The 16,230-nt window shown below is 42.2% G+C and overlaps 1 protein-coding gene across 1 annotated transcript; it reads left to right on the top strand.

Moving 5' to 3' along the window:
- The first annotated feature begins 12,737 nt into the window (after positions 1 to 12,737).
- On the top strand, positions 12,738 to 14,812 carry LOC139455882 (uncharacterized). The gene is made up of 2 exons (XM_071237427.1): positions 12,738 to 13,008; positions 13,519 to 14,812. The coding sequence occupies exons 1-2, from the start codon at positions 12,798 to 12,800 to the stop codon at positions 14,790 to 14,792; spliced, it is 1,485 nt and encodes a 494-aa protein (XP_071093528.1). The 5' UTR covers positions 12,738 to 12,797; the 3' UTR covers positions 14,793 to 14,812.
- Positions 14,813 to 16,230: the final 1,418 nt, after the last annotated feature.

Genomic DNA, 16,230 nt, shown 5'->3' with positions numbered 1-16,230 from the left:
CACACAATCGGATCATTGTACCAGAAAGGTCAGACCCGTGAAGATCCGGGGCAGAATAGCAGCCCCGTCTTAAGCAACCCATGCTTGCCGTAAAAGGCGACTATGCTTGTAAGAGGCGACTAACGGGATCGGGTGGTCAGGCTTGCTGACTTGGTTGATGAATGTCATCGATCCCATAGGATCCCATGTGTGGATCGATGCTCATGTTGTCAATCACTGGGTTGTCTGGTCCAGACTCGATTATTTACAGACCGCCGTCATATAGCTGGAATATTGCTGAGTGCGACGTTAAACAACAAACCAACCAACCAAGTGGATAGGACAACTTAATCATAGTGAGGTTGCCTAACGCCAGATTGTGCCTGGATAAATGCACCAAATTTTGCCTGTGCATGTCTTTTACCATTATAAGAAGGTTTAGGACAGTAGACATCAACAATATTTTCTGCTGCACGTGCTGTGCCCCAATGTCCAATATGGCCGATAAACCGTTACTGTTTAAACTGTAAATTTTCAAAATTGATTGTTATATGTCATGTCATGTATCAAATGAAAGCTCATTTTGTGTTCTTTTACCTACAGATGTATTTTGCGTGTGAAACACAAATTGTGCCCTGCATAGTGTCCTCTCTTCTTGTCTGTTTGAAAAAGAACGTTCACGGTTGAGGCGCTTGGTAACGTTGACCACAATCCTAGTTCGGCGACTTCAGTAACCTCATTTCATGGGACTGGCATCAGCTTATTTCATCACCATGAGGGGACACGGGTGGCCCAGTCGTCTAAGGCGACGCGATTCGCTGTGCAGAGTTGCGTCCCTTGGGCACGCCAGAAACCTATGATTGTGGGTGCGAATCCCCGTTCGCCCTGATTATGTTTCTATGTATGTCAGCACCATACCCGTGCTCGTGGGTTTCACCGAAGTGGTAAACGGCTGAGGTCTGAATCACTTCGGGCTTTCCTCCCAGATTAAGCTGACACGCCGTGATATAACTGGAATACTGTTAAAAGCGGCGTTAAACCCAACTCACTCACTCACTCATCACCATGAGCAAGGGCTTTCCGCACAGGAAACATTTCGGAAGCTGGTCCAGAGCATTTCCGATACGACCAGACAACTGAGAAATCCTTCCATGGATGATTTTGGCAACCTTATAACTTTTGACAGCTCGACACTGCACACCAGAATCAGTTATAACCCAGTAAACACACTAGAGGATGTTGGAAATAAGCAGCATAATGCATTTCTCAAAAGTGTGATCGAAGATGGGACCCAGTCTGTTCATGAACCTCTCAAGAGATATTCTCTTACATTATTCAGCTTTCCACCCAGCAAGTCATCTTCTAAACAAGGACTGTGAAAGTGAATTAAAGGAATTATTTGCTCATGAGATCCAGGAATTCCAACCTTCTCTCTCTGATTTTGGCAAATTGGGATTACCCAGTCCAAATTCTGACCGTTTCAGATGCTTTGAACAGTCAAATTAACAGGAACAATCAGCTTCTTATGAGTGCAAAGCTCTTGTCCATTCCTGGCCTAGTACAGGAATTCACACCTTTTTTGATGCTTTGAACTGTCAAAAAGAATCAACTTTTGAAAAGAGAAACATGTGTGCGTCGAAAGGTATACAAACAGGCAAAGATACCAGTCAAGTGGATAGATGTCCTGTCTGCTTCTCCGGATAGGGAATAATTATTTCAGTTCTTTACTTCAAATGTTGTAGAATAGCCATAGCTGTCCATATGACATCACGCGCAGCTGTGACATTCTAGGTGAAGATTCCGGGGTAGAATAGGTCTTCAGCAACCTATGCTTGCCCAAAAAGTCGACTATGCTTGTCGTAAATGGCGACTAACGGGATCGGGTGGTCAGGCTCGGTGACTTGGTTGATCCATGTCATCGATCCCAATTGCGTGGATCGATGCTCATGATATCAATCACTGGATTTTCTGGTGTAGACTCGATTATTTACAGACCGCCGTCATATAGCTTGAATATTGCCGAGTGCGGCGTTAAACAACAAACCAACCAACCAACCCTCACCTTCTTGACAAATTGCAATCACGAGGAAGCAGACCCAAGAACTGCCGCTCGTTCTGTGCATGGTAGACGCGCACAGTGGATACAGATGGTTCGTTCATCTTTACTGGAACATTTCATGACCTAGTTGTACTACAATCCCAAGCGGATTTTACGTTGCCTTTGGAATGGGAAAGACCTTTGTCTACTTTCACATCAATAAATGTGTACATTCAGGAGAGGTGCATACTCGTGATTTTCCAGTGTTTCATGCCTGTTCGAGGTGTGACATAACATCAGCGTTTGTTGGGAAAAGTAGACAGTTATCTTGACAAGCTTGGCGGGATCTAGATGAAGTCATTGAAACCTTTGTGCAACTAGGCCACCATTCATTTCAAGTGCTGAACATAGATTCTGGTCATTTCCAAACGCTTGAGCGTTTACTGTTGTCATGTTCGAGAAGACAAGTTCCATGCAATCAATCAATGAGCTGAGAATTGGTCTCTTCTGACACAAAATTCGACCGATGGACAAGCTTCTTCTCAAGAAGCCTTGTTACACCATCCAATTTCCATTCCCTGAAGGTTTTGGGTGGAACAAATTTGTTACATCATCCAGTTTGAATGGATGGAACTCACCAAATGAATATGCAAACCAAAATGCATTATTTGTAACTGTATTAAAGCTCATTTGGACTGCACACCACTTTGCAGATGCAAATATTCTGAACTATTGTCATAAACTTGTGTTACCTTAACATCAATCTGACTGAATGAACCCAGCGTCTGTCCCCACTAGTTTTAGAATTTAATATATTTTGTAAACCTTAATCACATTCCTCGTCAGAGTATGAAATTACCTTTCATTTGATATGTAATATGTCTCAATAGTGAGTAAGATTAAAAGTTTCACTATTTTTTACATTGCTGGGAAAGTGAAATGGCGGCCATATTGGACTTTAGTGGCTACCGGAAGTTAAAAAATATATTTTACGGTGGCTCCTACCCCAAATTTATTCAGTATGGGTGTCTGTATCAGTGTGTCATATTTGATGCTTTTATCCACCTTGTGACAATAATTTGGTTAGAGCCCCATGACTATAATTCCCTGCCAATCAGCCACACAATCGGACCATTGTGCCATCTATCAATCCATCCACAGATCCACCCATCTATCAACTGCCATCGATCATTGCAACCATCATCAGTTTTACTTCATCCATTGAATCATCGGTCCGCTAAAGAGTAGATACTTTCGATCTCCATCCATCGGTTCACGCATCCATTGGTCCCTTGATCCATAAATACTTCCATTTTCCATGCATCGGTACACACGCCCATTTGTCTCTTTAAACGTAGACACCATCCATCTATTCACACATGTCCTTAAATCCGTAGATACTTCCGTTCTCCATACACCGGTTCACACATCAATTGGTCCCTTTAACCAGAGATACTTCCGTTCTCCATAGACCGGTTCACGCATCAATTGGTCCCTTTAACCAGAGATACTTCCGTTCTCCATACACCGGTTCACACATCAATTGGTCCCTTTAACCAGAGATACTTCCGTTCTCCAAACACCGGTTCACGCATCAATTGGTCCCTTTAACCAGAGATACTTCCGTTCTCCATACACCGGTTCACACATCAATTGGTCCCTTTAACCAGAGATACTTCCGTTCTCCATACACCGGTTCACACATCAATTGGTCCCTTTAACCAGAGATACTTCCGTTCTCCATAGACCGGTTCACACATCAATTGGTCCCTTTAACCAGAGATACTTCCGTTCTCCATACACCGGTTCACACATCAATTGGTCCCTTTAACCAGAGATACTTCCGTTCTCCATACACCGGTTCACGCATCAATTGGTCCCTTTAACCAGAGATACTTCCGTTCTCCATACACCGGTTCACACATCAATTGGTCCCTTTAACCAGAGATACTTCCGTTCTCCATACACCGGTTCACACATCAATTGGTCCCTTTAACCAGAGATACTTCCGTTCTCCATACACCGGTTCACACATCAATTGGTCCCTTTAACCAGAGATACTTCCGTTCTCCATACACCGGTTCACGCATCAATTGGTCCCTTTAACCAGAGATACTTCCGTTCTCAATACACCGGTTCACGCATCAATCGGTCCCTTTAGCCAGAGATATTTCCGTTCTCCATACACCGGTTTACACATCAATTGGTCCCTTTAACCAGAGATACTTCCGTTCACCATACACCGGTTCACACATCAATGGGTCCCTGTAACCAGAGATACTTCCGTTCTCCATACACCGGTTCACACATCCAATGGTCCCTTAATCCGTAGATACTTCCGTTCTCCATTCACCGGTTCACACATCTAATGGTCCCTTAATCCGTAGATACTTCCGTTCTCCATACACCGGTTCACACATCAATTGGTCCCTTTAACCAGGGATACTTCCGTTCACCATACACCGGTTCACACATCAATGGGTCCCTTTAACAAGAGATACTTCCGTTCTCCATACACCGGTTCACACATCAGTTGGTCCCTTTAACCAGAGATACTCCCGTTCTCCATACACCGGTTCACACATCCACTTCGGGCTTTCCTCTCACATTAAGCTGACACGCCGTGATATAACTGTGAAAGCGGCGTTAAACCCAACTCACTCACTCATTCATCCGTAGAGACCGCCTCCGTGGTGTCTTTGATAGAGCGTGTGCCTGGAGAGTGGAAGGTCGGTGATACGATCACAGGCCTCGTTAAAAGACGTTCAAAGATGGTACTTGTTTCCACCCCGTCTGGTGCTCCAATGTTCGGCTTGGAATCAGATTGATAATTCAACACTGATCCACCCAACCATTAATCCATCAATCCACCCACCGATCACAACACAATTATTAACGATGTTTCGTCAGGTGGACTAACTAGACAAAGAGTCTCTTTACAAGGAATATGTTCAGTGACCATTGTCTACATTCAGAGAAGGAACGTCATATGTGGGTATACAATTGATTTTCCCCTCTGCCTTCTAAATCAATATTGAATACAGGATACCAATAACAAACTAGCCTTAACAATTAGGGCCGAAGTAATGTAAAATCGTTAATCCACGTTTTCAAAGCTACCCAACATAACTAATCATATACACTTTGGTTGTTCCCCAAAACGATATTTAGTTGGTCAAAACAAATGTTTTTGGCTCCTGTCAGGTAAGAAAATGTATGTTTGTGTCTTAAAACAAAACTATCGCCGTTGAGCCCTCTACATTCATGTACTTTTCTGTTAAGGCCACTCTCGGTTCAGCCTTGGCTCAAACTCTGTATTTATCCCCATAAGGACATTCTTACCGGTGTTGTGTCCTAGTCCAACAATGACAGCTAACACGAGATAAACCGCAGCAGCCATAACAGCATCCAACGTTGTCTGGTGTTGTCGTTGTTGCTTCTTGGCGGCCTCGCCCAACCAGGAAGTGAACTGCCGAGGCAAGGGTGTGACAGCGACACCACAGAGCGGAACACATACCTGTCGTTATATCCGTTATTGAGGGTAACTTGTGTCAAACTTTAAATACCTTAACCTCAACTGTGTGGCAGGTGAAATAATTTATCCTGATTTTACGATACAATTCATGCGGAGACGGACAATTGACTTATATTGATATTACGTTTTTGCGACCCTTGATGCACTTATACTCGTTTATATGAACATATATGTTCTGGGTAATATTGATATGAGTGTGTGTGAGTGAAAGTAAGTGAAAGTAAGTGAGTATGGTTTTGCGCCGCTTTTAGCAATATTCCAGCAATATCAGGGCGGGGACAACAGAAATGGGCTTCACACATTGTATCCATGTGAGGAATCGAACCCGGTATTAGGCGTGACGAGCGAACGCTTTAACCACAAGGCTATCGCACCGTCCGGTATTGTTATGAAAGTTGTGTGGTGGAATAACTCAACTATACAACGAAGACTTGGAGTTGTTCCTGCTGAAGTAATGTGTTTGTTTGTTGTTTAACGCCGCACTATTTCAGCTATGGGATGGCGGAGTGATTTAATAAACAACTTGCAACTACACACAACTCTGGAACTGGTGTCCCTTCCGCAATACAGTGAGTGTGTGAGTGAGTTGTGTTTAACGCCGCTTTTAACAGTTTTCCAGTTATATCGGGGCGTGGCAGCTTAATGTGGGAGGAAAGCCCGAAGTGATGCAGGTCTCAGACATTTACCACTTCGGTGAAACCCACGAGCACGGGTATGGTGCTGACAAACCTAGACACATAATCGGGGCGAACCGGGATTCGAACCCACAATCATAGGTTTCTGGCGTGCCCAAGGGACGCAACTCTGCACAGCGAATCGCCAACAAAGGCTTACACTAGTCGTAGCGCTAAGATCGCTTTGTGCAAGTGGGCCTTTGTCTACAATGGACTGTTGATTTCAGTCCCAATTTGAGTGTATTTGTAATGATATCGTTAACAAATATATTGTAATTTCATCCGACATATTCATTAATTCATATTCATGCTCTAAGCGATATATGAAACACGTTTTGGATGCACACACACACACGCACGTATGTATGTAGTTATCTGCATGTCCTGGGGCGGTCGGGTTGCCTCGACCTCGTCACGCCAAAGACCCGGGTTCTATTCCCGACATGGGTACAATGTGTGAAGCCCATTTCTTGTGTCTCCCGCCGTAAAACCACACTCACTCACTCACTCACTCACTCTGCATGCCCTCATTCTGACAGCACAGCAAACAAGCTGTATCCACATTCAATTGACGTCGTTTTAGCTTTAACATAGTTTTATATTTATACATAAATGGATCACGAGACCTGTAAGAACAGGCACTTAGACACTATGCAGTGTTTGTTTGTTGTTTAACGCCACAATAAACAATATCCCACCTATATATGACGGCGGCACGTAAATAAACATACCTCGTGCTAAGCCGACAAGAGCCACATGCTGTTCATGTTCGTAAGGTTGAATCGGGTGTTTAATCTCTGCAGCTGTGACGCATCGGGGACATATTAAAACCAGATTAATAAGTCCACAGCACGCTGTTTTGGTTACTAAATTGGAACAGATACTCCGGGCCGACATGCGTTCAGCGTCCTGGCAGGTCCCACGTTAACATCGGATTATGTGAACAATGGCAATAGGGAACTACTGTCGGGGACCATTTCAATATTTTTAGATTTTTTCAATATTGTCTATAGTATACTTAATAGTAAAATAGGGGCGGTCGGGTAGCCTCGTGGTTAAAGCGTTCGCTCGTCACGCCGAAGACCCGGGTTCCATTCCCGTTATGGGTACAATGTGTGAAGCCCATTTCTGGTGTTCCCCGCCGTGATATTGCTGGAATATTGCTAAAAGCGGCGTAAAACCATACTCACTAATAGTAAAATATAAATATAGAGTAAAATTTCAATCAATATTTTCATAAATTGTACAACTGATTTAACTTACACCAGCATACAAGTCAATGCAGTACTTACATATAATATTTGGTATATAGCACATAATGTTCACGTACTACCAGTATGTTTGAAGTGTCGCGCCTAACGGGGCATGATATTTATGTATGTATGTATGTTAATACATTGTAAAATCAACGGTGATGATGTATAACTTTAGTTATCATGTCATTGGTTGAGGACACTCTTGCAGGACCCCTTTTCTTCCTATATTCCCATGACTGGCAAGCATATCTCCTCTTTATTCCCATGACTGGCAAGCATATCTCGTCTTGTTGGATTTGAGGATGTATCCTTGAAACCATGGGATACGCCCTCCGCGATGAGATGGGATGAATGCATCTATCATTGATGATTGATTTGTCATTGTTACCATGTTACACGTGTCATAACGTCAACAGACCCGCGAAGATCCAGGGTAGAATAGGTCTTCAGCAACCAATGCCTGTCGCAAGAGGCAACTATGCCTGTCGTAAGAGGCTACTATGCTTGTCGTAAGAGGCAACTATGCTCGTCGTAAGAGGCCACTTTGCTTGTCGTAAGAGGCGACTATGCTTGTCGTAAGAGGCCACTATGCTTGTCGTAAGAGGCTACTATGCTTGTCGTTAGAGGCAACTATGCTCGTCGTAAGAGGCCACTTTGCTTGTCGTAAGAGGCGACTATGCTTGTCGTAAGAGGCCACTATGCTTGTCGTAAGAGGCAACTATTCTTGTCGTAAGAGGCAACTATTCTTGTCGTAAGAGGCAACTATTCTTGTCGTAAGAGGCGAATATGCTTGTCGTAAGAGGCAACTATGCTTGTCGTAAGAGTCGACTATGCTTGTCGTAAGAGGCAACTATTCTTGTCGTAAGAGGCAACTATTCTTGTCGTAAGAGGCAACTATGCTTGTCGTAAGGGGCAACAATGCTTATCGTAAGAGGCGACTATGCTTGTCGTAAGAGGCGACTATGCTTGTCGTAAGAGGCAACTATACTTGTCGTAAGAGTCGACTATGCTTGTCGTAAGAGGCAACTATGCTTGTCGTAAGAGACAACTATGCTTGTCGTAAGAGGCGACTATGCTTATCGTAAGAGGCAACTATGCTTGTCGTAAAAGGCGACTATGCTTGTCGTAAGAGGCGACTAACGAGATTGGGTGGCCATGATCAGGCTCACTGACTTGGTTGATGCATGTCATCGTAGATCGATGCTCACGATATCCATTGTCTGGTCCAGACTCGATTATTTACACACCACCTTCATATAGCTGGAATATTGCTGGGTGCGACGTTAAACAACAAACAACAAATCCTGACGTGAACACTCGTCATGCTGCGAGATGTCCCCTGTATTATCAATACACCAAACAAACAAACAATCAACCATTAGATTAGTTTGTTTGTTGTTTAACGCCGCACTCCAGCTATATGACGCCAGTCTGTGAATAATCGAGTCTGGACCAGATAATCCAGTGATTGACAACATGAGCATCGATCTTCACAACTTGGATACGATGACATGTCACCGAGCCTGACCACCCGATCCCATTTGTTGCCGCTCATGACAAACATGGGTCGCTGAAGACCAATTCTAACCCGGATCTTCACGGATCACCAAACATCTGGAGGAAGTGGTTCTCCCTTTCCTACCAACCATTACAAAAGGAGAAGCACTTTCTACTTTCCCATCTTATATTGGATGGTAATGAAGTCGAAACGCTCCATTGTAACACGTGGGAATAAACAGCCGGGCAAAAGAAAGTACACACCCATGTTTGATGGTGACTAAAAATGAAACAAACAAGAATTAGTTATTCGATGATGGTGAGGTGAAATGGGATTTAACGTCGCGTCCAAGATTGCACTTATATAGCGACGAGCATGCATGCATGCGTGCGTGTGTGTGTGTGTGTGTGTGTGTGTGTGTGTGTGTGTGTGTGTGCGCGCGCTTCAGTCCAGTACTAGTCCAGACTGATGTCGATTTATAGTGCTAGCCCACTGAGATACCATGCCGCAGTTTAACATGAATACCCCACTCAGACACAGTAAAGGGACTCCGAGCCGACCAGTCCTCCGAGCCGACAAGTACCATCTTTTAACGTCTTTTGGTATGAAGTATGACGAGTTCTATGGATGAACAACTTCTTTATTACAATTAGTGCGACGTTTCGGTGTAGATCCTAACACCTTTATCAAGCAAGTGATAAAGGTGTTAAAGGATCTACACCGAAACGTCGCACTAATTGTAATAAAGAAGTTGTTCATCCATAGAACTCGTCTTACTTCATCACTCCAACTTCTAAATGCCACTCAAAGAAGTCTTTTGGTATGACGCGGTCGGGGATCGAACCCCGGACCTTCAGCTCACCGGGCGGACGTTCTACTACTAGACCACGGAGGCGGTCTTTTCGGTGGTGATGCATTTGATACGGGTGTCATAGTCGTGTTTTACACGTTAAATTTGCAGTGTTACGGTGATTGTTTTCAGCCTGGTAAAGTTTGGTAACTTTTGTAAGTTTTTGGTCAAATCTAATTTTCAAGTGCATACTTTCTTTAGCCTGGCAGTTTATATCGTATGAGGGCAATTTAAGTCGAAACTTTCACCTGTTACACGGCGCCGAGAAAGAAGATGAGTGTTCCCTGTGCCTCGGTGACACGTGAAGATCCTGGGTAGAATAGGTCTTCAGCAACCCATGCTTGCCGTAAAAGGCGACTATGCTGGTCGTAAGAGGCGACTAACGGGATCGGGTGATCAGGCTCGCTGACTTGGTTGATGCATGTCATCGATCCCAAATGCGTGGATCGATGCTCATGATATCAATCACTGGATTCTCTGGTCCAGACTTGATTATTTACAGACCGCCGTCATATGGCTGGAATATTGCCGAGTGCGGCGTTAAACATCAAACAAACAAACAAACAAACAAAACCCATGCCTCGGTTAACTTCTTTTATCTACCAGGAAGCACAATCCCCAACTCGTGTGACACGTCAACCATAGATTTACCCGGAGCAGCGGTGAATCGAGATTGTAAACATGTCACTGCTGTTGGCGAATGATTTATTCTCAATCTTACATTTGTACGCAGGTACTTCAACCACAAGGCAACTCGAAGGTAAAATCAAAGCATTTTATCATCTACAGTTAATATGGCAAAGGCCAACTGCGAGATAAAGGTACACATTCTATATTAAAGTCACATTTGAGATAATGCTGTCTTTTTATCTCGAATTCGAAATAAAGGGCTAATTTATATGTATTTATATAGTGAGGCGGTCGTAACAGAAGATGTATGTTCGAGATATCGGTACATTCGAGATAACAGGGTTCGACTGCATGCCATGTTAGCAATATATATCACACGAGTCCGGGTAAAATTATCATCACCAGAAACCCATGCTTGTCGTTAGAGGCGACTAATTTGAGCAGGTAGTTTTTAACGTCGAACGCCGCAATATTCAAGCTGGAGGACTGATGCTAATAAATATTCTGGACCAGACAATCCAGTGATTTATATTACGAGCAACATTTCACGCCTCGGGGTAGTATGACATACCAACCAAGTGACCGAGCCTGACTACCCGATCCATTTTGCTGGGAACCCTTTCTTGACCCTGGAATCATCTGCGTATCATCCAATCTCAATTGCGTGGAACGATGCTCATGATGTCAATCACTGGATTGTCTGGTCCAGACTATTTCTATTTCCAGGCTTCGTCATAAAGCTTGAAACATTGCTGTGTGGCTTTAAACAAAAAAAAAGAATCAGTCCATGCTTTGTGTAATGACTTGGGCGGTGGGGTAGCCCAACGGTCATAAGGTTCGCCTGTCACGCAGTTGGCCTGGGTTCGAGTCCCCCTATGGAAATGTGTGAAGTCCATATTTTGTGTTCCCCGCTGTGATATTACATGAATATTGATAAAATAAAATATATTACAAAACTATAAACATCCACTCTTTAGTGTCTGTCAGTGAGATTAGATCTATTTTTCTTTAGTTGTCAGCAATATTCCAGCTTTATCATGGCGGCCTGAAAATAAACCAGGCAAGTGGTTGATATAATGAATAAAGTTCCACGCCGTCAGATACGCAATCTCCCAAGTCACATAGCCTCACTACCTGATCAAGTTGTCAGTGAGTGAGTGAATAATACTTAACGCCGCATCAGCAATGACACAGCTGTTCTGGGTACGTAAGGTTCAAAACACAACTATGATACCCGTATCAAATACATCGCTATGGAATAACTATGGCATTACCTTGTTTGTTTCATCATTCTCAGCCACCATCAATCATGGGTGCGTACGGTTTTTTGTCCGGCAGTTTATATGGACTAAAGGTAATAAACACAAAGGGATCATGAAGTATCTGTTTAATCAGGTGTCTCTGACGACTTTTCCTGCTTGTAAATGCAGGTCATAGAATGATCCCTCGCCACACGTTGACTGTATAAAAGCAGCAGTGTATTTATCTTCTTGGTTGACGGAACCTCAGTATAATAATTCACGCATGTAGAATAACAATACGTCTTTCCTCTCCTTTATTCTTCCTGGGTAACTGTACAGCCTGGTTATCTTTGTGATTATTATGGGCGGCCATTCGGCCCAAAAATACAAAGTTGAAAAAAAGGAAGATGGTAGGCAATAAAGGTCAAATATTTGGAATAAAGTTAGTGAGTGAGTGAGTTTGGTTTTACGTTGCTTTTAGCAATATTCCAGCAATATCACGGCGGGGGACACTAGAAATGGGCTTCACACATTGTACCCATGTCGGGAATCAATATAGTTCCAACTGAAACCTGTTTCTTATACAGTACCGTAACTACGTATAGGGAAAACAACAATTGCCTCCTCAAATGTTTCTACTTGCCTTTTGCGGTTATCCATCTCTCTGCCCGCTAGAGTAACTGCCCTTTATCAAAGGGAAGTTACTCTAACCCTAGTCTATGAGACGTTTGGATATCGTTTTTTATCCGTTGGCTAAAACTTGGCTACCCATTATTGGATGAATGTTTTTATTAATCATAATAAGAAACCCTTTTACCCCACGCAACACCCTTTACTATTTACATATATTTACCGCGCCACCAAAATTTGTAAAGGGAAGTAACTAGGTTCGTTGACTTCGTCTGCTAGCTGTTGAAAGGCCGAATCAAAGCAGTATACTCAGTGAAACTTCGTACATATGTTCCGGGTCTGTATAGAGGGCTCCGAGCTTTTTCCGATTACCCACAATGCATCGCCGGCGGCCATGACGGTAGGCTGTTTTGTAAACACGCTCGGGTTGTCCTATTGTTAATGGTCAGTCATCCAACACGTGAAAATGCCGACTACTTGCGCTATTGTCAATTGTCATAAACGATCTGGTAGAGACCAAAAGAACTTTTATCGGATCCCAAAGGTAATTTGTCATCAAGGCGAGGACACACAGAGGAAAAGCGAGCGGCGGAGACGCCTTTGGTTGGCGGCTATCAACAGGTCCGATATGAAAACGTGTGATCAACTCCGTGTTTGTTCCGACCACTTCCTTTCGGGTATGATTTTTTTATTTCACAGTTTAGTTTAAAATGGTGTAAGATTTTGTCAGAGAGAAGTAAACACCTCACGTGTGTATTACTGCTATCGTAGTAATCACTGGCCGAAGTAAATATAGCTTTAGTTGACCAGTGATACATCTAAGCAGGAGGGGTGTATATCTATACATATACAGTCCATGCACATGCATTTCTCACTCATGCAGATGATAGGTTGGTAGATGGCATGTAGATTGCAATGACCTGATGACACTCCTCCAGTCATTCCACTAATTTATGCATATTTCCGGAGAGTTGATTTTTTAACTTTTGATTTTTTAACTTTTGCATATATATATTATATGTATGTTTATGTTAATGTTAATGTTATATAAAAATATTTATATATATATATATATGTATCCATCCTGCTTTATCCTAATTTATATACATATTTCCGAAGAGTTGAAATTTTAACTTTTGATTTTTTAACTTTTGCATATATATATTCATCATGCTTTTTTATTTCAGGTAAACCACATTTGTATGATGAAACAAATCCAGACTGTGTACCGAGCATCAACCTGGGCTACGATTCTGTGAAATTACCAGAGGTATCAGCTGTCAGGCATGAACGATTGCAGAAGAAGAAAGAATCAATAAAAGCTACTGAAGCTGCAATGAGCCTTTTGGAATTAAATGCATCATTTGCTATCGATACAGGCGCAGATGTGTGTGGACCTCTGCCGGAGACTGACTGTGTCGATACAAATACAGAAATATCTGACACAGAGAAGTTAAAATTTGCAAATATAGAAATTTTGGAATTGAAGGATGAAAATGGGAAACTTCGGGAGCAAAATGAGTGTTTGAAAAATATTGTGCATAAAATGAAGGCTAACATGCCTGAAGATTTTGAAAATGACAATGACAAAGTGAAGTATTACACCGGTTTGCCTAGCTTTCTTACCCTCATGTCACTGTTTAACCTCATTTCCCCTGAAATGAGTGAAAACAAGAATTCATCACTGAACAGATTTCAGAAACTGATTATTACACTTATGCGTCTTCGACTTAACCTACCGATTACAGATCTCAGTTACAGATTTGGTGTGTCAAGGGCAACAGTGTCAAAAACATTTTTGGAAACTTTGAACATGATGTACCGGTCACTCCAGTTTTTAGTGAGATGGCCAGATAGAGATGAACTGCATGAAGCAATGCCAATGGTTTTCAGAAAGTATTTTGGTCGAGGTATAACATGCATTATTGACTGTTTTGAAATTTTCATTGACAGGCCTTCTAACATGACGGCAAGAGCTCAGACATGGTCAAACTACAAGCACCACAATACAGCTAAATACTTGATAGGGATCACACCTCAGGGGACAGTTAGCTTCATATCTGAAGGCTGGGGCGGAAGAGTGAGTGATAAACACTTAACAGCTAACTCTAAATTCTTTGATAACCTAATTAATGGTGATGTGATACTAGCTGACAGAGGATTTGAAATTCAGGATTTAGTGGCTCTTGTTGGAGCAGAAGTCAAATATCCTGCATTCATGAGAGGAAAGCAACAGCTTAGTGCGACTGAAGTGGAGTCCACGAGAAAAATAGCTAATGTTCGCATTCATGTGGAACGTGTTATAGGAACTGTTAGACAGAAATTTATGATTCTTGGTGCAACATGTCCAATCGACTATCTTATAACAAAATCTACTGATGATTGTCCAATCTTAGACAAAATTGTGTTTGTGTGTTGTGCTCTCACAAATTTATGCCCCTCGGTTGTACCATTTGACTAAGGATTGTCAATGTAAACAGATTTTACAGAGGAATTAAATGGTTTGATGATATTTCTAGATTGTTTCATTTAGTGCACGATATGTACTTATAAAAAAAAACATGTCTGCAGTTTATTGTCATAGCAACTGATTTACTGCACCCATTGTCTGAAGAACATTTAATTGCAAAGGCTCATTACCCTGCAGCCATGACATCTATATGCCTTTAAACACTTAATTGCTGTTATTTATAAGATGCTAATCCTATTTGTTAATCCCCATTTTTTTTTGTACATCGACATCTGCCATCCTGAACGAGATGTGCAAGTATGTCAATGAAGAATTACTGTTTACATTTTATTTATTACTTACAAAATGTCAGATGACCTTGGCTATATAAGCCTTGGTCCAGAGAGATTGAGAAGAAGAAGAAAGAACGGTCTTAGCCTTAGCCTAGATAGGGTTAGGCTGGGTGCTCCAGGGCACCTACACCACTACCACTATGTGCTGACCTGGCACATAGTGTCTTTGGTATGTATATATCTACATGTTTAAAGTAAAACTGTATATACCGCAAGCCATCGTCTCCAAGTTGTCACTTCCTACAGGAACCATACGGCGGCCCCTTGCATATACGAGTATGCAAATACTATGCAAATTATTCATTAATCAACGTCGTTGTTATTATACCAAACTAAAATATTTAAGCGTGGATAACCCAAGCTGCACTGACGAGCCCTGGGAGGGCGAAACATGTTTGATAGGAGAAAATGTCTAATAATATCATAAACATAAACTACTATGAATTTTGTTATGAAGTATTTGTGTTACTCTGCACATTCAATAAAAATGGTCAAGAATGTGATTCTATCTTATGAACACGTTTCGCCTTCCCAGGGCTCATCAGTGCAGCTTGGGTTTCCCATCAAATAACTTTGTTGAGAAAACTGCAGACGTGTTTGGGGGTTGGTTGTTTACAAATCTAGAGGAATTTTTTATATAAAAAAAAATCCCTGAGTTCTTTTTCACACAAATTTACAAATGTTCAAACACCAAGGATGAGAGAAGCAAATGTCTCAATGATTTTATTTCTTCAAAGTTTTCAGAAAATTTAGCTCCTGGCAGTCAGGACAAAACCACTCAGCCACTGGTGTCTTCTTCAGCTTCATACAAGTCAAATGGAACCACTCGAATGGTTGGTTGGGGCAGTCAGTAGAATCACAGGCTATCATCCGCCCATGTTTTGTTCCACCACATATACAATACAGACTTAGGTTTTCGTCAGTAGTTTCCAAATTTCCAACAGGGCCATGGTGACTTGAGGATCTAACAGTTTCTGTATTTACTGATGCAGTAGAGCTGGATGCTTGGAGAACCTTTTCACCTTTTTTCAGGGTTTTACCTTGTTTCCTTGATTTCCTAGTGGATTTCACCTCCTTCATAGTATTGGGTCTGTCAG

The sequence above is a fragment of the Haliotis cracherodii genome, unplaced genomic scaffold, assembly GCF_022045235.1.
Source record: "Haliotis cracherodii isolate W230 unplaced genomic scaffold, xgHalCrac1.p SCAF_11, whole genome shotgun sequence".
In the NCBI taxonomy this organism is placed as follows: domain Eukaryota; kingdom Metazoa; phylum Mollusca; class Gastropoda; order Lepetellida; family Haliotidae; genus Haliotis; species Haliotis cracherodii.
Note: the sequence above shows the minus strand (reverse complement) of the source record. Positions and strands in the feature narration are given on the sequence as shown.